Below are 23,173 nucleotides of genomic sequence, written 5' to 3'. Positions count from 1 at the left end.
AGCTAAGTGGACTTTGTCCTTTTGTTTTGTATCTTTTGTCCAGTTTGCAGTTTTGTTTTTCTCTGTAGCTGGAAGCTCTTGTGGGCTGAAATTGCCACTCCTGTGTCATGAGTTGACACAGGAGTCTTAAAGTAATTTCAGGATGGTTTTTTGATAGGGTTTTCAGTTGACCGTGAAGTCCTCTTTTGTATCCTTCTGCTATCTAGTAAGTGGACCTCTCTTTGCTAAATCTACCTTCATACTGTGTATGTCTTTTCCTCTAAACTCACCGTCATTACATGTGGGGGGCTGCTATCATCTTTTGGGGTATTTCCCTAGATGTAAGCCAGGTCTGTTCCTTCCTCTACCAGGGGTAGTTAGTCCTCCGGCTGGCGCGTGGCATCTAGGGTTAATCAGGTATGCTCCCTGGCTACTATTAGTTGTGTGGTAGATTTAGCTCACGGTCAGCTCGAGATTCCATCACCCAGAGCTCGTCCGTTATCTTTGTGTTTTGATGTTTCCCTGCCATTGGGAATCATGACAACCTCCTGTCTGTGCCGGTCACTCCTCACTTCCCTCTATGCACCTCCTGTCTGTGCAGGTGACTCCTCTCTCCCCTCTATGCACCTCCAGTGTGTTCAGGTCACTCCTCACTCCCCTCTATACACCTCCTGTCTGTGCAGGTCGCTCCTCACTCCCCTCTATGCACCTCCTGTCTGTGCAGGTCACTCCTCACTCCCCTCTATGAACCTCCTGTCTGTGCAGGTGACGCCTCACTCCCCTCTATCCACCTCCTGTCTGTGCAGGTCACTCCTCACTCCCCTCTATGCACCTCCTGTCTGTGCCGGTCACTCCTCACTCCCCTCTAAACACCTCCTGTCTGTGCAGGTGACTCCTCACTCCCCTCTATGCACCTCCTGTCTGTGCAGGTGACTCCTCACTCCCCTCTATCCACCTCCTGTCTGTGCAGGTGACTCCTCACTCCCCTCTATACACCTCCTGTCTGTGCAGGTCACTCCTCACTCCCCTTTATGCACCTCCTGTCTGTGCCGGTCACTCCTCACTCCCCTCTATACACCTCCTGTCTGTGCAGGTGACTCCTCACTCCCCTCTATGCACCTCCTGTCTGTGCCGGTCACTCCTCACTTCCCTCTATGCACCTCCTGTCTGTGCAGGTGACTCCTCTCTCCCCTCTATGCACCTCCAGTGTGTTCAGGTCACTCCTCACTCCCATCTATACACCTCCTGTCTGTGCAGGTCGCTCCTCACTCCCCTCTATGCACCTCCTGTCTGTGCAGGTGACTCCTCACTCCCCTCTATGCACCTCCTGTCTGTGCAGGTGACTCCTCACTCCCCTCTATGCACCTCCTGTCTGTGCCGGTCACTCCTCACTTCCCTCTATGCACCTCCTGTCTGTGCAGGTGACTCCTCTCTCCCCTCTATGCACCTCCAGTGTGTTCAGGTCACTCCTCACTCCCATCTATACACCTCCTGTCTGTGCAGGTCGCTCCTCACTCCCCTCTATGAACCTCCTGTCTGTGCAGGTCACTCCTCACTCCCCTCTATGCACCTCCTGTCTGTGCAGGTTACTCCTCTGTCTGGAGTCTCATTTTTGCAGCCTTTATCACGTCAGTAGTTTATATTTCATCCTTCTGTTTATTAATATCGACAATTAGCGCTGTGCATAAGATCTGCGGGATAATTAGGCAGCGACGTCTCGTTACGGTGACGAATGAAATTAACACGTTTCCCTTTTTGACTTTTTATCAGTTTTAATTAACATGATATTTATAAATGCTAAAAGTCACTGGTGTAAATAATCGTATTGTCCCCACATCAGACGCCGAGAAGTCGTCTACAGCGTCGGAGGTCATCCGGACAGTCCCACTTATTTCTCCTCCTATCCTTACAAGTCTGGCAGAGGAAAAGCTGATAAACTGTTCTTATAGGAGTATTTATGGTCTGCAGTAAAATGATTGCACGAAAAGAGCAGAGTGACCCCATAATAAAAGGCATAGAATCACCAGATCTAGGGAGTAAATCCATTAACACAGATAGCAGTATTATAGTAGTTATATTCTTGTATATAGGGGCAGTATTATAGTAGTTACAGTTATATGAAAACGTTTGGGCACCCCTATTAATCTTAAGCTTAATGTTTTATAAAAATTGGTTTTTTTGCAACAGCTATTTCAGTTTCATATATCTAATAACTGTTGGACACAGTAATGTTTCTGCCTTGAAATGAGGTTTATTGTACTAACAGAAGATGTGCAATCTGCATTCAAACAAAATTTGAGAGGTGCATATTGCATAAGTATGGGCACCTCACCAGAAAAGTGACATTAATATTTAGTAGATCCTCCTTTTGCAAAAATAACAGCCTCTAGTCGCTTCCTGTAGCTTTTAATTAGTTCCTGGATCCTGGATGAAGGTATTTTTGACCATTCCTCTTTAAAAAAACAATTCCAGTTCAGTTAAGTTTGATGGTCGCCGAGCATGGACAGCCCTCTTCAAATGATCCCACAGATGTTCAACGATATTCAGGTCTGGGGACTGGGATGGCCATTCCAGAACAGTGTAAATGTTCCTCTGCATGAATGCCTGAGTAGATTTGGAGCAGTGTTTTGGATCATTGTCTTGCTGAAAGATCCATCCCCTGTGTAACTTCAACTTTGTCACTGATTCATGAACATTATTGTCAAGAATCTGCTGATACTGAGAGGAATCCATGTGGAGCGCCCCCACTGCCGCAGGGCCGAGGGGTACCCGGTACCGGGCCTCGGAGTCTCTGCTCTGGGGTTGTCACAGTGGCTAGGCCCGATCCGTGACCCTGCCGAGGGGCGCACAGTGAATGATGTGATGGATGTAGATGGTGGTGGTGAGGCTGTAGTGGTGCAGTGCAGTAAATAACGAGGACACCAGGTTGCAGTCTCTTTACCTCTTTACTGAAGATCTCTGGGTCCTCAGTCCAGAACACGGTTCACCAGGCTGCGCAAGTCCGGCCGGTCCAATGGCACCTCCAGAGTTCTCTTCACAGGTGGAAATCTGTGCCTTCCTTCTAGCGCTATGTGTTGCGGTCCTTCCCTGCTGTGCTTACGGAAAGTCCCCACAACTGTTGTGTCTGTTTCTTAAGTTCCCTCACAACTCGATTAGATGATGTTCTGCTAATCCTCCGTCCCTCCCTGTTGTTCTGGTTGGGACGGCACTCGTTTGACGGGTAGGCTCGGAGCTCTTCCGGGACCCTAGAGTCGCCCCTCTCCACAAGTTGCCCCCCAAGACTGCATAGGTGATTTAAGTTAGACAGCCCGCCTTAAACTGACTGTCCTGCCGCTGTTTGGAGTATTGCTTGAAGCTGAATGTTATGATACTCCCTCGGCGTTCCGGCCACCGGTAGTGCGCCTCAGTAGGATGTTGCTTCGGTCTTACAGCACGACTCCTACTGGTATTTCTCCTTTTGCGTGATCTCGTTTCTCACTCAGCACAATCTATCTCGCTTCTAGTCCTTCCTTGGGCACCGCCGCTACCCGGAGCAGGCACGGTCCCGTTACGTTCGTTCAAGTTGCCAAGCCTCTGTCAGGATCCCACCCCTGACAGAGACCCTACTGTATCTTCCCCTGCAACACCCTCTGCCACAAGGTGTTGCCTGGTTCCAACCCAGTCAGCTTTCTGATCTAACTTCCTGCCTGACCCCCAGTTTACCCACTATGGTGGGGAGTGGCCTAGTGAATAGAACCCTTAGCTCCCCCCGGAGGCCCGACTGTGAAATGTATTGGTGTCTGTGATACCTGATCAGATGAACTCCTTCAGTGCCATCAGACGCACCATAGCTCCCCATAGTGGCGGAGCCACAGTACTGCAACGACCAGGACTCTGGGGCGCTGCACTTCCCCCTGGTTAAACACAGTACTCCGGGACTGGGAAGAAAACAACAATACAAGTTAGCAAAAAGACATACAGTTTTGTTGAGTGCAATAACAATAAGTATACTTGAACAGGCTTCCCTTTATGGGAGGTAAGGACACGTGAACGTTACAAACATGGTTAAATATCATAGCAACATGCTACAAATAACTTTTCTTACCCAACCGGGTATTCTACTAAGTGCAAAATTGTTGAACAATAATTTAACATTGCCTTTAAGGACATACACTCTGAATCCACTAAAGACCTTCCTATAATCACATTATAAGGTAATTTAACTTTTCCATTCTCCTTCTTTAAATCTGCAGGACCGCCTGTCCTAACGGCACCAGACCTACTGCCTCTCCTTTCTATGCAGGACCGCCCCGTTCAGCCCGGGCCTACTGCCTTTTCCACTACTATACACAGTATAGAGCATAACATTACTTTCAGTTTAAGAGCACTGAGCCATCTCTACATGACTCCTATGAGGACTCAGGGTTTACCTTCTATCCTAATTATCAACGTTATCAACCATTTTCTTTATATAACATCAAACCTTCTCATTATCTTTCTCACTAACATGCATGCTGGACACCACGTCTACTCCTACGGGCCCACTGCATCCTTCTGCTATCTTTCACTTTTTCTTTTCAGAGAACATCATCAGCATTTCTTCACAATTAACTAGTTGAATACATATAACTTACTCATGTAAACATTATCATCACTTTCTTTCGTCAAAACATTATTGCTACCTGTCTTAAAGCAATATCATCGTTTAAGTGCGGCAAATGAACATCCCCTTTAAGAGGGGACCAAGTCTTTATGAGGTAGCGCGTCTTCTCAAGCTACCAGTCCATGCTCAGCAAAGGTTCCAGTGTGGTATCTTCACAAAGAGTCCTTCTTTAAGTAAAACCTAAACGGGTTTTAGCAGCAACATAAGAGAACTGTAACTATTTACATTGCTCAGTGTATCGAGGTTTATTCTTCCAAGTCTGGGGGTGGCTTCCGTGAGCACCGCCCTCCTCCCGCCACCACATAAAGGGCGTCAGCACCCCGGATTGGGGTCTGGGTACTCACGGTTCTCCTCGGAGTGATGGTCCGTAAACATTTGGCACACAGGGAGATTGGGGCAATGACCGCTGGTCTCAGTGAATCATCGGAGGATGGTACTGTCACTTCTGGCTTGTATCTGCGCACGTGCAGGGCATACCACCCCTTATCTCCCCAGTGGCGAGTGTACCGAACTCGGTCTCCTGGGTAGAGGTCCCGGCCTGGGTGTCCCTCAATGAGGTGCGCCTCTACATCCCGCCGGTTGACAAACACTTCTAAGGCAAGACCGGGCTCCTTAATGAAGCCCCAACCTCCCTGCAGCCGGAAGGTGCTGATCACGCCATAGCGCTGCGGGCCCCAGTTCTCCTCAGCAGCCTGCCTAACCTGGGCTTTGATTTGGAGGTCCTTCTCCCGCTCAGCCTGACGCCGGAGCTCCTTCTTGCGGGCCCACTCCTCTTCTTGCTGGCGCAGCTGCTGGCGGTACTCCCTCTGGCGGATGACCTCAATACTCTCCCCTTCCTCCTGGGCATCCCCTGGAAACCCCATCAGGTTGGTGGTGGCCGCGCGGGTACACTTGAAGGTTACCCATTCTCCCTGGAGCTGCGGGGGCTGCTTGATGGGTCGTAGGGGGCTGTCGGCTGTCTGCAGGGTTTCCCAGGGCCTCTCGCACTCGATGCGGCTACACACCCGTCCGGGTGGTCGCGGTGGGGGCGAGTCTACATCCACCAGCAGGGGCTCTTCGATCGCCACACCCGGGTTGGCGCCGTTACCTGCTTCCGCCGCATCTCTGGTGCCGGACTCCTCTGTGGTCGGCTGCGGGATCGATGCCTGGTGCGGCTCCTCACTAGGGATGGTTGCTCGCTGACAGAGACTCCGGAACTGCCGGCACAGCTCCTCCACCTCTGCCCCGAGGATCTCCTGATTAGCGCAGCCTGGTGCGAACTCCGTCGGCTCCCATTGGCGGGGCCTGGTACGGGTCTTCTCTCCCTCTCCGGGGTGACTTCCGCGCTCCATGCTGCCAATCGGATTCTGCCTCGTGGCATCCAGAGGCTCTGGCTCCTCCCTGTCCGGAGGACGGCCTTTCTCTCCTCCACCATCCCACACTAGAAGGCGGGCCCTTCTCCTTGATGGGCATATTTTCTGAACATAGTAGTATCGGTGAGGGGTGGGCTCCATCTTCGCGCCGCTCTTCCAAGCCACGCCCACGATGACACGCCCCATGTTCCCTGCGCGCCACATAATACCATAATGGCGACGGTTTTGGCGGGGAATGTCATAGCACAGTCTTTGCAACATAATACAGTCCTAGCACAATAAATCTCAGTTCCAAGGCACACATGACCTGATTCTTCAGGCTTAAGTAGATCCTGTTCGTGACGCCAAGTTGGAGCGCCCCCACTGCCGCAGGGCCGAGGGGTACCCGGTACCGGGCCTCGGAGTCTCTGCTCTGGGGTTGTCACAGTGGCTAGGCCCGATCCGTGACCCTGCCGAGGGGCGCACAGTGAATGATGTGACGGATGTAGATGGTGGTGGTGAGGCTGTAGTGGTGCAGTGCAGTAAATAACGAGGACACCAGGTTGCAGTCTCTTTACCTCTTTACTGAAGATCTCTGGGTCCTCAGTCCAGAACACGGTTCACCAGGCTGCGCAAGTCCGGCTGGTCCAATGGCACCTCCAGAGTTCTCTTCACAGGTGGAAATCTGTGCCTTCCTTCTAGCGCTATGTGTTGCGGTCCTTCCCTGCTGTGCTTACGGAAAGTCCCCACAACTGTTGTGTCTGTTTCTTAAGTTCCCTCACAACTCGATTAGATGATGTTCTGCTAATCCTCCGTCCCTCCCTGTTGTTCTGGTTGGGACGGCACCCGTTTGACGGGTAGGCTCGGAGCTCTTCCGGGACCCTAGAGTCGCCCCTCTCCACAAGTTGCCCCCCAAGACTGCATAGGTGATTTAAGTTAGACAGCCCGCCTTAAACTGACTGTCCTGCCGCTGTTTGGAGTATTGCTTGAAGCTGAATGTTATGATACTCCCTCGGCGTTCCGGCCACCGGTAGTGCGCCTCAGTAGGATGTTGCTTCGGTCTTACAGCACGACTCCTACTGGTATTTCTCCTTTTGCGTGATCTCGTTTCTCACTCAGCACAATCTATCTCGCTTCTAGTCCTTCCTTGGGCACCGCCGCTACCCGGAGCAGGCACGGTCCCGTTACGTTCGTTCAAGTTGCCAAGCCTCTGTCAGGATCCCACCCCTGACAGAGACCCTACTGTATCTTCCCCTGCAACACCCTCTGCCACAAGGTGTTGCCTGGTTCCAACCCAGTCAGCTTTCTGATCTAACTTCCTGCCTGACCCCCAGTTTACCCACTATGGTGGGGAGTGGCCTAGTGAATAGAACCCTTAGCTCCCCCCGGAGGCCCGACTGTGAAATGTATTGGTGTCTGTGATACCTGATCAGATGAACTCCTTCAGTGCCATCAGACACACCATAGCTCCCCATAGTGGCGGAGCCACAGTACTGCAACGACCAGGACTCTGTGGCGCTGCACATGCATCCCTCAACTTTAACAAGATTCCCGGCGCCGGCATTAGCCACACAGCCCCAAAGCATGATGGAACCTCCACCAAATTTTACTGTGGGTAGCAAGTGTTTTTCTTGGAATGCTGTGTTTTTTGGCTGCCATGCATAACGCCTTTTTGTATGACCAAGCAACTCAATCTTGGTTTCATCAGTCCACACGACCTTCTTCCAAAAAGAAATTGTCTTCTCCAAATGTGCTTTTGCATACCTCAGCCGACTCTGTTTGTGGCGTGCTTGCAGAAACGGCTTCTTTCGCATCACTCTCCCATACAGCTTCTCCTTGTGCAAAGTGCGTTGTATAGTTGACTGATGCACAGTGACACCATCTGTAGCAAGTTGATGCTGCAGCTCTCTGGAGGTAGTCTGAGGATTGTCCTTGACTGATCTCACCATTCTTCTTCTCTGCCTTTCTGATGTTTTTCTTGGCCTGCCACTTCTGGCCTTAACAAGAACTGTACCTGTGTTCTTCCATTTCTTTACTATGTTCCTCACAGTGGAAATTGACAGGTTAAATCTCTGAGACAGCTTTTTGTATCCTTCCCCTGAACAACTATGTTGAATAATCTTTGTTTTCAGATCATTTGACAGTTGTTTTGAGGAGCCCATGATGCCTCTCTTCAGAGGAGATTCAAACAGGAGAACAACTTGCAAGTGGCCACTTTAAGTAGCTTTTCTCATGATTGCGTACACCTGGCTATGAAGTTCAAAGCTCAATGAGGTTACAAAACCAAAACAAGTGCTTTAGTAAGTCAGTAAAACGTAGGTAGGAGTATTTAAACCAAGAAAATGATAAGAGTGCCCATACTTATGCACCTGTCAAATTTTGTTTGAATGCAGATTGCACATTTTCTGTTAGTACAATAAACCTCATTTCAAGGCAGAAACATTGCTGTGTCCAACAGTTATTAGATATATGAAACTGAAATAGCTGTTGCAAAAAAAAACAATTTTTATAAAACATTAAGCTTAAGATTAATAGGGGTGCCCAAACTTTTTCATATAACTGTATATTCTTGTACATTGGAGCAGTATTATAGTAGCTATATTCTTGTATATAGGGGCAGTATTATAGTAGTTATATTCTTGTACATAGGGGGCAGTATTATAGTAGTTATATTCTTGTACATAGGGGCAGTATTATAGTAGTTATATTCTTGTATATAGGGGCAGTATTATAGTAGCTATATTCTCGTACATAGGGGCATTATTATAGTAGTTATATTCTTGTATATAGGGGCAGTATTATAGTAGTTATATTCCTGTATATAGGGGCAGTATAATAGTAGTTATATTCTTGTACATAGGGGCAGTATTATAGTAGTTATATTCTTGTATATAGGGGCAGTATTATAGTAGTTATATTCTTCTACATAGGGGCAGTATTATAGTAGTTATATTCTGTACATAGGAGCAGTATTATAGTAGCTATATTCTTGTACATAGGGGCTGTATTATAGTAGTTATATTATTGTATATATGGGCAGTATTATAGTAGTTATATTCTTGTACAGAGGAGCAGTATTATAGTAGTTATATTCTTGTACATAGGGTCAGTATTATAGTAATTATATTCTTGTACATAGGGGCAGTATAATAGTAGTTATATTCTTGTACATAGGGGCAGTATTATAGTAGTTATATTCTTGTATATAGGGGCAGTATTATAGTAGTTATATTCTTCTACATAGGGGCAGTATTATAGTAGTTATATTCTTGTACATAGGGAGCAGTATTATAGTAGTTATATTCTTGTACATAGGGAGCAGTATTATAGTAGTTATATTCTTGTACATAGGAGCAGTATTATAATAGTTATATTCTTCTACATAGGAGTAGTATTATAGTAGTTATATTCTTGTACATAGGAGCAGTATTATAGTAGTTATATTCTTGCACATAGGGGCTGTATTATAGTAGTTATATTCTTGTATATATGGGCAGTATTATAGTAGTTATATTCTTGTACAGAGGAGCAGTATTATAGTAGTTATATTCTTGTACATAGGCGCAGTACTATAGTAGCTAAAATCTTGTATATATGGGCAGTATTATAGTAGTTATATTCTTGTATATAGGGGCAGTATTATAGTAGCTATATTCTTGTACATAGGGGCATTATTATAGTAGTTATATTCTTGTATATAGGGGCAGTATTATAGTAGTTATACTCCTGTATATAGGGGCAGTATTATAGTAGTTATATTCTTGTACATAGGAGCAGTATTATAGTAGTTATATTCTTGTATATAGGGGCAGTATTATAGTAGTTATATTCTTGTACATAGGGGCAGTATTATAGTAGTTATATTGTGTACATAGGAGCAGTATTATAGTAGCAATATTCTTGTATATAGGGGCAATATTATAGTAGTTATATTCTTGTTCATAGGGACAGTATTATAGTAGTTATATTCCTGTACATAGGAGCAGTATTATAGTAGTTATATTCTTGTACATAGGGGCAGTATTATAGCAGTTATATTCTTGTACATAGGAGCAGTATTATAGTAGTTATATTCTTGTACATAGGAGCAGTATCATAGTAGTTATATTCTTGTACATAGGGACAGTATTATAGTAGTTATATTCTTGTACATAGGGACAGTATTATAGTAGTTGTATTCTTGTACATAGGGTCAGTATTATAGTAGTTATATTCTTGTACATAGGAGCAGTATTATAATAGTTATATTCTTGTACATAGGAGTAGTATTATAGTAGTTATATTCTTGTACATAGGAGCAGTATTATAGTAGTTATATTCTTGTACATAGGAGCAGTATTATAGTAGTTATATTCTTGTACATAGGGGCAGTATTATAGTAGTTATATTCTTGTACATAGGAAGCAGTATTATAGTAGTTATATTCTTGTATATAGGGGCTGTATTATAGTAGTTATATTCTTGTACATAGGGGCAGTATTATAGTAGTTATATTCTTGTACATAGGAGGCAGTGTTATTGTAGTTATATTCTTGTACATAGGGGGCAGTATTACAGTAGTTATATTCTTGTACATAGTAATGTAGTGATTTTATTATGCCGCTGTCTGTTTTACTTTCTGTTCACTGTGTCTTGATGTCTGTTTTTCATACTCAGGAAGGAGCGGTTGTTGCTCTCTTTAAAATCTGTCGACAAGATAATTTTAAGTGCTTGTACCCATCTGCCCTGAGGACGCTGGCATCCATTTGTTCCGTGGAGGAGGGGATCCATCAGCTGGAGAAGGTAGGGATCTTCTGGGGAGGTGTCTCTGTGAATTGATCCCTGTGTAGCTGGTTATTTATGGAGATTATGTAAATCCTCCGTATAGTACTGTGGATATGAGCGATTGGAGCCACACAGGGTGATACATAGATGAAGAGTGGGAGCAACTTCTGCCTTGGGGGTGCTTATCTGGAGGTAATACAACATTAAAAATATTTGGCACCTTACCTGGCCCATGCCTTTTGTGATTTTCATCACCTTTTGCACTTAGCACTTTTATATTTATTTAATTATCTCGGTTTGGCCTTTTGCCCCAATCCCCAGGGAGGGATTCAGCTTTTGCACATAGCACTTTTTACACCCTATTTATTCACATATATTTCTGTGTTTACACCATTTTTTGAAACCTTATCATATTTGGCTGGTGCCAATCAAATATAATAATAAATTGAATTATTTGGATAAATATATGCTATAGATTACTTCCCATTAAATATATTTTTTCATATAGCGGCTTGCACTACTATATGTGGCTTAATTTGTGCACATTTTTGTATTGTACTATATAAGTTTATAATATATACTTTTTAATATTTTATGTTTGTCATTATTGCTATAAAATAAAGTTCATTTTTGTGATAACTATTCCCTGTCACTTTTTCATTGGTCCAATTTCTGTGTTTTGGTGTTATGTTTCCTCTTGGTAGTGGTTCTTCACTACAATTTTGACATACAGGTGACCCATTCATTATAGCTATAAATCCCTTATATATTTATATTTAATTTTTTCATTTATATTGTTTATATTGGTGTCATTTCTGTGTCTGTACTATTAAAAACAGATGACAACTGATTAAAGTGTCTTACTGCCCTCAGTCTCCTCCTGGATAGCGCTGGGGATACTGAGATGTGGGAGATGTAGTGGTGTAAACTGGCACCAGCTGAGCCCACACTGGTTCCCTTGCCCCCAATTGCCTTTTGTATAGTTTAGAGCTGGGGTGGGGAATCTTTTTTTCGTCCAAGGGCCATTTAGATTTTTATGCCAGCCTTTCGTGGTTCTTATAAATTGAGCGCTATAACTGCCCCCACAAAGTCCTGACGCTGGCACTGGAACATCAAAATACAGCAGCTGACTCAAGTACTGTGTTCCACGGAAATCTGACCAGGGGCCCAATAAAAGGTCATGGAGGGCTGTATCGGCCGGTGAGCCTGAGGTTCCCTATACTTGGTTTAGAGCATGGATATGGCACTGTAACCCCCATCATTTTTTTCCACCTTCCTGTTAAAGTCATATATGTACCAGTTAGAGATGAGTGAACACGCTCGGTGCTCAGTTATCACTAGAGTATCACGGTGCTCCGATGTGCTCGTTACTCGGCGAGCATTGGATAGTGCTCAATGTAAACCTCGGATCCCCGCCCTGCATGTTTGGCACCTGTTACAAAGCCAATAAGCATGCAGGGATTACCTGCATGACACTGTAATGCATAGCCATCTTGGTTGTGGCATTACTGTGAGTGGCTGGCCATGCGAAATCATCAGGGGTTATAAAAGGACAGGTGCCACCCAGATCGTCTCTATGACGCTATTGCACAGCTCTGTGACACTTTGTATTGGAGGGAGAGAGTGCTTGTCTAGGCCTGTGAGTACACAGTATAAGGAATCAGAGGCCTGTAGTATATATACTGGTGCTGAAGCTGAGCCATTTTACTAACAGCCCTTCTAAAGGCTAATCATTTGTATTACATACAATCTGCATTTATCCTAAGGAAGGAGAGAGAGTCACAGGTGCAGGGAGAATGACAGAATCCAGTCTGCAGGCAGGGATTAGGGCTGTGCAGTCTGCAGGCAGGGATTAGGGCTGTGCAGTCTGCTGGCAGTGATTAGGGTTGTGCAGTCTGCTGGCAGTGATTAGGGCTGTGCGGTCTGCTGGCAGGGATTGGGGCTGTGCAGTCTGCAGGCAGGAATTAGGGCTGTGCAGTCTGTAGGTAGGGATTATGGCTGTGCAGTCTGCAGGCAGGGATTAGGGCTGTGCAGTCTGCAGGCAGTGATTAGGGCTGTGCAGTCTGCTTGCAGTGATTAGGGCTGTGCAGTCTGCTGGCAGGGATTGGGGCTGTGCAGTCTGCCGGCAGGGATTAGGGCTGTGCAGTCTAGAGGCAGGGATTAGGGCTGTGCAGTCTGCAGGCAGGGATTAGGGCTATGCAGTCTGCTGGCAAATACATAGCTGCAGTTTTTTGTGGGGACTGAAAAAATGTAATATATTTTGATCCATTAAGTATTATGTGCTTTGATGTCCTTTTTTGTGCCATATAACACACCCAAAAATTGTTGAAACATTTTCCTGTGCTACATTTCTCAGCCATACAATATTCCGTAGTGTGGAGTACATTTCTGTGATCTCTAAAATTGAGAAAAAACTGTAAAAATTTTTTATAGGCTTCCATTTCTCAGCCATACAGTGTTATGTGGTCTGTGAACATTTCTGTGATCTCTGAAACGGAAAAAGAACATTTAAACATTTTTCTGGATTGAATTTGATTGTCATCAATACACTTTTGCGTTCTTTCTGTTACAGAAACTTGGTTTCAAGAAAACTAGCAATTACAAAATGTGTAAGGTGTGCGGTAAGGGACAGGGAAGTGGAAGTACTGATAATGGTGCATGTATATAGTGAGGACGTGGAACATGTGCAACTATGCCTGTTGCTGGAGCACAAGAATCACGCCCATCCACGAGACATAGGTTCCTGTCCCACTTTGCAGGGAGGCACGATACACCACTTCTGAAGCCAGAGCAGTGTGAACAAGTGGTCGATTGGATTGTAGATAAAGCTAGCTCTGCCCTCACCTACTGTATCCTCACCCATCCCTTGTAGCTTGTGAGCCCTCATGGGCAGGGTCCTCTCTCCTTCTGTACCAGTTGTGACTTGTATTGTGTAAGATTATTGTACTCTTTAATTATGTATACTCCTCCTCACATGTAAAGCCCCATGGAATAAATGGCGCTACAAAAATAAATAATAAATGTTTCCAGAAGGCTTGGCAGCACCACCCAGTCTTCCACATGGTCTAGTCTCACCAGCCTAAAGTATGCGCCACTTAATCCTCACCCTGAACCTGCACTGAGGCGGACAGATCAGCAGCACCAAAACAGACAGGAAGAGGCAGTGGGGTGACCAGAGGGAGAAGGTGGGAAACTGTTCCGCAGAGCAACAACCCTCCTGAATTTCTCCATCAAAGAGTTAGGTGTTCCTCAGTCTGGGACGTTTTTAAAGAGCGTTCTGAGACTAGCAAAATGACCATTTGCAACCTGTGCCATGCAAAGATCAGAAAGAGCCTGACCACTAAGAACTTAATCATCACCAGCATGATCAGGCACATGTTATCTAATCACCAGACTCAGTGTGCAGAACCCCTGAGTCCACGATTCATGCCATCGGATGACCCTACTTCCTTTTCCCCTGTGCTAGGTACTTCCCAATCCTCAGTCCAAAACACTAGGGCAGATGTCTCCTGCCCTGCATCTATCCTTGCACATTCTGACTTACCATCATCATACACTTCCAAATCCTTGTCCCAGCCCAGAGTTCAGCTGTCCCAACCTTAGGACTTAGACGTTCCCAACCACCCACCCACAGGCCCAAATGGTGAACAGGCACATTTTCAGGCTGCTTGCTGTGGAAATGTTGCTTTTTAGGCTAGTAGACACTGAGGATTTCTGCCGGCCCATGGCATAAGCTGTCCCTCTTTTCTCGCTCCCCAGTCACTACTATTTCTCCAGTTGTGGTGCCCTCCCTTTGTATCAGCACTTGTCCATGAACATCACCCGTGCCCTTACCAATGCTTTTACTGGGATTGTCCACTTAACGACTGACAGGTGGATAAGTGCTTGTGGCCAGGGACTCTACATTTCCTTGATGGCACACTGGGTAAACATTTGAGGCCGGGGCAGAGTCCCACCCTAGCACAACACAAGTGCTACAGACACCGAGGATTGCGGGCCCTACTTCTGTCAGTGTTTCCTCCACCTCTAACAGCAGTTCTTGCACCCCCTCCTGCTTCTCTTCATTCTCCATGTCCGATATGTTATTTCAGAGCACGTTGTCCACATCAACCGGAAGCTGACAGCTTTGCAGCACTGCCTCAGTAATGCAGCAACAGGTTCTGCTGAAGCTAATTTGTCTAGGAGACAAACCGCAGACCGCGGCAAAGTTACTTAATGGAATAACAGACCAGACAGATCTGTGGCTCTTGCCGCTGAACCTCCAACCAGGCATGATCGTGTGTGATAATGGGTGTAACCTGGTGGCGGCTGTGAAGCTTGACAGGTGCTGCAGCAGTGCACGCAAGTGCCAGCTCACCGACTGGTGTGTGTCGTACCTACGCTCTGGAACTTCACACTGCACATTCTGGAAAGGCTTTGTGAGCAGCAGAGGCCAGTTGTTAAGTACCAGCTCCAACACGCCCATCGGTTTTCTGGTCAGCCTCCGCACATAACAACTGAAGAGTAGGCATGGAGGTCTGACATCTGTGCGGTTATCGAAGACTTTGAGGACTCCACAAAGATGGTGAGCTTCGAGGATGGCGGCATCAACAGCACAACAATCCCACTTCTGTGTCTACTTAAACATTCGCTGCTGACAATTAAACATGAAGCTTGCATGTGTACCAAATGGAGAATGAGTAAGACATAAGACAGGGAGATACTACTCAGCCAAGCCTCATCTCATCTGCTCAGCGCAGATTAGGTAACAATAAGGAGGTGAAGGCTGAGAAAGAGGAAGAACAGGAGCTGGTGCAACAGAGGCTAGTACCCACACAAGCTTTGTCTCTCCTACGTGGATGGGCTGAGGAGGGGATTGAGGAGGAAGAGATAGAGAAGGAGAAGATGGAGAGTAGTCATCATGGTGGAGACAGGGAAGTGTTGGCTGTAGGGATCTTGGCACATGTGGCTGACTTTAAATAGCCCCACATTACATTCATCTTGGTAAAAAAAAAAAAGAGTACCAGTTGTTCACCATGCTGAACCCATGCTACAAGCAGAACTTTGCTTCTCTTCTTCCTGAGGTGGAGAGGTATTCTAAAATGGTGGTATACCAGAAGGCCATTGTGGAAAATATGTTTAACCCCTTAATGACAGCCAATACGTGTTTTAACTGACCTGAGATATAAGAGAATAGCCTCCCCATACAGGTGACAATCCAGCAGCTGTCGGCTGTACACTATAGCTGACAACGTGCTGCATCAGCCACGATCAGTGTTTGCACCGTCCAAATCTGTTTAACCCCTTAGATGCTGCTGTCAATAGTGACAACATCATTATAAATGGTTAACAGAGTGTGGGGGCTTCCTATTTGTCCCCATCGGCCCCCAGAGATCATGATTGTGTGGTTCTGATGTTTGCCATGGCAATTCACAACCAACTTCTGGCCTTAGAGTTTGACGGCTGTTGTAACCTGTTCAGAAGTTAGAGGCATTTAGGTGGTAAAAAGACACATTTTCATTTCTGTCATGCCACTTTGCATTCATTCCTGAAAAGCACCTGAAGGGTTAATAAACTACCTGACAGCCGTTTTTTAATATGTCAGGGGGTGCTGTTTTTAAAATGGTATAAGTTTTGGGGGTTTCCTAATATATGGGTCCACTAAAGGCACTTTAAACCTGGATAGGTCCCTTAAAAAAAAAATGAAAAATTACTGCTACATTTTTAAACCTCTTATAATGCTAACAAAGTAAAATAACATTTTACAAATGGTGCTGATGTAAAGCAAGCATATGGGAAATGTTATTTATTAATGTTTTGCTGTGGTATGACTATCTAGATTAAAGGGATAATCATTCAAAGCTTGAAAATTGCTAATTTTGTAACATTTTTCTCAAATTTCTGATATTTTTTATAAATAAACACAAAACATATCAACCTAAATTTACCATTATCATAAAGTATAATGTGTCGCGAAAAAACAGTCTCAAAATCACTGGGACTTGTTGAAGGATTCCAGAGTTATTACCACATAAATTGACACTGATCAGATTTCAAATATTTGGCTCCGTCACTAAGGGGTTAAAATATTCCCATCAGACAATGCTAGTAGCAGAGGGCAAGCTTCCTTGCCCAAACAAGGAGTAGAGGTAACTGAGACACACAGCAGAGGCAGGGATACACTGCCTGCGCCTGGGCCAATTTCATGACACCCTCCCAGCATCCAGGGCCTGATGACCGGGTATTTTTGACAAGGAGGGAAAAGTTTTTACAGATGGTCTAGAAATACCTGGCCAACCAAACCAGCATACTCTCTAATTCCTCTGCGACCTTCATCTATTGGGCCTCAAAGCTGGACACCTGGCACAAACTGTCCCTCTATGCCTTGGAAGTGTTGTGCTGCTCTGCCGCTAGCATCTTGTCTGAGCAGGTGTTAGGGGTCAAGTTCCCACCTCTGCACAGGGGGAATCTCGAGCCATCTCCGCTGCGGTCTCCCATTCTTCTCCAGCCACAGTGGAGCCTGCTCAGCGGAGACGTCGGTCCCAGCGTCTGGCTCAGCCTGATACGGTGCGGATGATTACTGCTGCCTTTCCAGGTTCAGCCATTGTAACCAGTACTGGTCAGCGGCGAGCAGACGTCTCTGGGACTAAGTCCTGTTTTTCCCCTTCTGAGCATGCCCAGGGTAAGACCTCTCATTGGAGGTTGGGGGTCACATGCTCAGGTGCTGCAGCAGCTCCCATTGGTCCTCTAGGAAGGTCATGAAGTTGCTCAGGTACTGCAGCAGCTCCCATTGGTCCTCTAGGAAGGTCCTGAAGTTGCTGCAGCTATAAAAGGTTTGCATGGCCATGCGCTAGTATCAACTAACTTATGTGTTCTGCGCCAATGTGGTCATGTGTATGTGGTTTCGGGGTTCGGCTGAAATAAGCCCCTAGAATACCGGCAACTCCGGTGAGGAGTTTTGTGTGAGTGGATTCAGGGCCTGGCTGAAATAAGCCCCTAGAATACCAGCACCTCCGGTGAGGAGTTTTACGTGTGCTATTCTGACTGCATGACCACTGTTCGCTCTATTTGGTAGCTGTGTTCCTCTGTGAGGTTAACAGGGCACAGCGTTCTCTTGTCTTTAGTGACTCTGTGAAGTAACAGAGTTCACTTATACCACCATATAGTACCGTCAGTTACTAGCAGCGGGGTTTACTCCTGCTCGGTGGATCCCAGGTTGCGAACGCACCGATTACTCTATAAATATATATATTTGGTGCGTTCCGCCAAACCTTAACTGCGGGTTTTTAGTTCTGCCGGAGAAGGGGTGTCATAACAGACAGGCGCTTTCACCTGTCAACAGAAAGTGCTGACAGGCTCACTCTCATAAAAATGAACAAAGCCTGAATTAGTCTTGACCTTTCCACAGCACCAAAAGACAGCAACACATAAAGTGCTTGTAATATTAGATATTTTAATGGGGCCCGTCAGTTGTTGCCTTCCAGGGGTCTATGGATGACCCTCCTCATCACTTCTGTTTGGCTTTGCACTTTCTGCAAAGCCTTTATGACTGTATAAATACAACAACTATACTATCAAAATATTTTAGTTCAACATTTTTTTTTTTAATGGATTCAATGACTCATCTATACAGTTTAACACAGTTATTGTTACATTACGGGGGTATGTAAAACTTGCAAAAAGAGTAGAAATTTTTTTTTGGATTAGATTACTCATCCATGGAGTACTACATGCTTTCTGTCACATTTCGGTGGTATATAACAGTAGAAAAAAAGCGTTTTTAAAATTTTGCTTGTTTCTTCACATTTCTTAGCCATACAGTATTCCATGTGCTGGGGTACATTTTTGTGATATGCAAGACTCAAAAAAAAAAAAAAAAAGTTTCAACATTTTGCAGTGTTACATCTTCTTGGGTAGATTTTGTTTCTACATAAGCCTGAAAACACTTGTTCAAGATTTTACTCTGTGTGCACACGTTGGAGATTTGGTGCGTTTTTGTCGTCTTTTTTTCTGCCCAGATTTGTGACAAAACCGGAAGCAGCACCTGATATCAGTAAAGTAAATGAGAAACCTGATGTGTCATGCACACATGGAATATTTTTGACCTGCTGATTTGGTGCATAAAGTAATGTGCATCATCAATTCTCTGTGCCATTTTGCCCTGAGTTTTTCACCATTGACTTCACTAAAATCAGTCTAAGGCTATGTTCACACTGGGCATTTTTTTATGCAAATTTTCAGCTGCGTTTTACAGCACCAAAAGTCTGAGTTTTCAGAAATCTCATGCACACAGTTTTTTTTTGTCCTCAGTATTTTTTGCCTTTACTTGTTTTTTTGCAGAATAGAGCATGTTGCTTCTTCCAGCAGTTTTCCAGCATTTTTCACCAATTGAAAGTATTGGGTGGTGATAAAAGCGCTGAAAATCTGGTATCCGGTTTTGCTGCATTTTTGTGTGTCAAAACCTGATGAAGTGGAATCAGATATTTTTTTTGCACTAAACTTATATATATATATATATATATATATATATATATATATATATATATATATATATATATATATATATATATATATATCCACACACACATGTGTATATATATTACATAGTCTCCTTTATTATGTACATTGCCATCCCTTATTACACAGTGCCCTCTCTTGTTATATACAGCACCGTCGTTCTGTCTTGTTAGATGTATAATGCAGTGATGGCTGACGGAGCATGAGAAAGCTTCTTTTCTAATGGATGACCTGATGAACTGGTCGTCTGGTCACCGGCTGCTCCATCAGCAGTCATTTCATATCTAACAAGAGAGGGGACTATGTAATAAAAGCGGGTGCTGTGAATAACAAAAATAACAAGAATAAAGTATGTAAGAGAAAATGTTGTACATAACAGCAGAAGAAGCTATACAATATGTGACAGCACCATATATAACTAGAGAGGATGGTATGTAATAAGGGACGGTGTTATGCATAATAAAAGAGGAATCTATGTAACTAAGGATGGTGCTATACATAATAAGTGAATACACTATATACTAAGGCAGAGGTGTCAAACTGCATTCCTCGAGGGCCACCAACAGGTCATGTTTTTAGGATTTTCTTGTATTGCACAGGTGATAATTTAATCACCTGCACAGAATGATTCCAGCACCTTGTGGAATGCTAAGGAAATCCTGAAAACATGACCTGTTGGCGGCCCTTGAGGAATGCAGTTTGACACCTCTGTACTAAGGGACTGTGCTATACATAATAAGTGAGTACAGTATATACTAAGGGACTGTGCTATACATAATGAGTACACTATATACTAAGGGACTGTGTTACACATAATAAGTGAGTTCACTATATACTAAGAGACTGTGCTATACAGATGTGTATTCACTATATACTAAGGGACTGTGGGAAAACTTGCACAATTGGTGGCTGACTAAATACTTTTTTGTCCCCACTGTACATAATAAGTGAGTACACAATATACTAAGGGACTGCTATGCATAATAAGTGAGTACACTATATACTAAGGGACTGTGCTATACATAATAAGGCTACATCCCTGTATCCGTGTGCAGTGTTGGTGTGCTGTCCGCTTTTACAGACGCATTGAGCATGTCCTGATCAGGACAGAACATTCTCTGACCCTCACTAATCTCATTCTCACATCTGTGATTTTCATGTTGTGTGAATGGACCTATAAAACTCTGAGTCCATGTGCCATCTGATAAAAGAAATCTGGAAGCACACGGACATTTCGCACAAATGTGAGAATGTAGAATAAAGGATTTTACAGATAACATTATCACTCCACGTCACACAGTGCCGATTCAGGATGATTTCTACATCCAGGCACTTACCGCTGACGTCTTGCTTTCTGCTGTTTCTTCTCCATCTGGTCAGACCTTCATGTCGACATCTCCCAGCCACGACTTGTGTTGTCACAATGATCTTCGCAGCCCTGAAAATAACAAGGTCACATAGATACTTGTGTCTCCCCCCTCAATATAGATATGTACACCACCATTAATATACTATTAGCCACCCACCAATATAAATATAAAGTGGTAAGCAGCACTGTGTCCCCATTAACTATAATCTCTGACTTCCAATAATATAAATTATTCAGTCTGTGACTCTCCACAATTACCTGTAAGGCTATGTGTGCACACGGAATATACGCAAGGCTTTACAGTACAGGAAAAGTGAAGGAGATCCCTGAAGTTTCATGCACACAATGCTTAATTTTTCTTTGCAGCCGATTAAAATCTGCATAATGTCAATTCTTACAGCGTATTTCACCCGTACTAATGAGTAGGGAAAATACGTTCCAAAAGCATGGGAAAAATGATGAAAAAAATAAATGTGTTTTATGCAGCATTTTTCCTGGCAACACATTAGGACATGCAGCAGATTTTTTTCCTGCAAACCCTGAACGTGTGCACATAGCCTTAGTCCCTGTCCTGTGCCCCCCCCCCCCACAATTCATTATAAGTACTTGATAGCGTCTTCTCCCACCCCCAAATTCATTATGATGCTATCAGGTACTGAGCATTCTCCGCCATCTCCCAATTCATTACAAGTCCCTGACAGCGTCTTCTCCCACCTTTCAGTTCATTATAAAGGGTCCTGTGCACCTTGCAATGAATTGTAAGTCCCCAATAGCCTCACAATGAATTGTGAGATTGAGGAGGACGCTATCAGCGGCTTAGCACCCTCCTCCACCACCCAATTCAGTTTACATACATATCTAACGTCCTCCTCCCCGTTCGTAAGTCCATTATAAGTCTCCCTTCCTCGCATCTCATCATTGTCCTCTCCAGCACCTCATCATTGTCCTCTCCACCACCCTCATCATTGTCCTCTCCACCACCCACATCATTGTCCTCTCCACTACGACATCATTGTTCTCTCCACCACCCCGTCATTGTCCTCTCCACCACCCCCCATCATTGTCTTATCCGCCACCCCATCATTGTCCTCTCCACCACTCCCATCATTGTCTTATCCGCCACCCCATCATTGTCCTCTCCACCACCCCCATCATTGTCTTATCCACCACCCCATCATTGTCCTCTCCACCACCCCCATCATTGTCCTCTCCACCACCCCATCATTGTCCTCTCCACCACCCCCATCATTGTCCTCTCCACCACCCATATCATTGTCCTCTCCACCACCCTCATCATTGTCCTCTCCACCACCCCCATCATTGTCCTCTCCACCACCTCCATCATTGTCCTCTCCACCACCCCATCATTGTCCTCTTCACCAACCCATCATTGTCCTCCCCCACAACCCCCATCTTTGTTCTCCCTTACCAACCCATCTTTGTTCTCCCCCACAACCCCCATCTTTGTTCTCCCCCACTAACCCATCTTTGTTCTCCCCCATGACCCCCATCTTTGTTCTCCCCCCGCCACCCCCATGATTGTTCTGCCCCACCACCTCCATCATTGCCCTCTCCATTACCTCCATCATTGCCTTCTCCACTACCACTCCCAACATTGCCTGCCTGCCTACAGACAAACAGACACAAAGCGCAGGCAGGAAGCAGAGCACAGATCCCCGGAGCTCCGCTTCACTGCCATTTTCTCCTGTAAGCAGCAGAACTCCAAGGATCGCTCCCTGTCCTCCACACATGAGACATGAGGGCAATCTGGCCAGGCGCCCCCAGAGCCTCGGAGCCAGAGAAACAGGCCAGACTGCCCTCAGTGTTAGCTGCCCTACAGGGGCCCCCCTCCACCTCCGAGCCCCGATGCGGTTGCTCTGGCTACACATACGGTATGTCCCCCCTGCCTTTATGAGTCTGAGACCAATGCATGACAATGTGACCAGAATGTATATGAGGCTCCTTTATGTCTAATACAGGGTATTTCTGAGGCCCTAATTTTGGGCAGTTTTTGCTTTATTTTTTTTTTAAATCCTTTTTACATTTTGCCAATTTCTCATGGGTTTGGAATGTTTTATTTTCAGACCTTTAAGTGGAGCAAAAGTGTGACCCCATTGTTCTCAGCAGTGATCTGGGGGCCAGAGATGCTTCTAGGGGTCTTCCCCATGTTGTTCTCATTCCATTCAGCACTTTTCCCTCCAATTAAACATTTTCACTGCACCCCAGACCTCTTTGTAGGGTCTGCCAGAGAAAAGCTTGGCTTCCCCATTGACTACCATTATATGCATTACTCGAAACGAGCTCCCGAGTATTAGGAATTGATCGGTTCAAGCAGCGAGCCCCCGAGTATTAGGAATTGTTTGGTTCGAGCAGCGAACCCCCGAGTATTAGGAATTGCTCGGTCTGAGCAGCGAGCCCCCGAATATAAGGAATTGCATGGTTCGAGCAGCGAACACCCAGTATTAGGAATTGCTCGGTTTGAGCAGCGAGCCCCGAAGTATTAGGAATTGCTTGGTTATATCAGCGAGCCCCCGAGTATTAGGAATTGCTCAGTTCCAGCAGCGAGCCCCCGAGTATTAGTAATTGCTCGGT

The 23,173-nt window shown here is 45.2% G+C and overlaps 1 protein-coding gene across 3 annotated transcripts in view; it reads left to right on the top strand.

The window, feature by feature from the left end:
• Positions 1–23,173, top strand: part of INSC (INSC spindle orientation adaptor protein) — a 421,594-nt gene that overhangs the window by 232,828 nt on the left and 165,593 nt on the right. For all 3 annotated transcript variants that reach the window (XM_077286597.1, XM_077286595.1, XM_077286596.1), the window contains exon 7: positions 10,609–10,734. In XM_077286597.1, coding sequence (XP_077142712.1) covers positions 10,609–10,734 — 126 coding nt within the window. The remainder of the gene's footprint in view (positions 1–10,608; positions 10,735–23,173) is intronic.

The sequence above is a fragment of the Ranitomeya variabilis genome, chromosome 2, assembly GCF_051348905.1.
Source record: "Ranitomeya variabilis isolate aRanVar5 chromosome 2, aRanVar5.hap1, whole genome shotgun sequence".
NCBI classification, from domain to species: domain Eukaryota; kingdom Metazoa; phylum Chordata; class Amphibia; order Anura; family Dendrobatidae; genus Ranitomeya; species Ranitomeya variabilis.
Note: the sequence above shows the minus strand (reverse complement) of the source record. Positions and strands in the feature narration are given on the sequence as shown.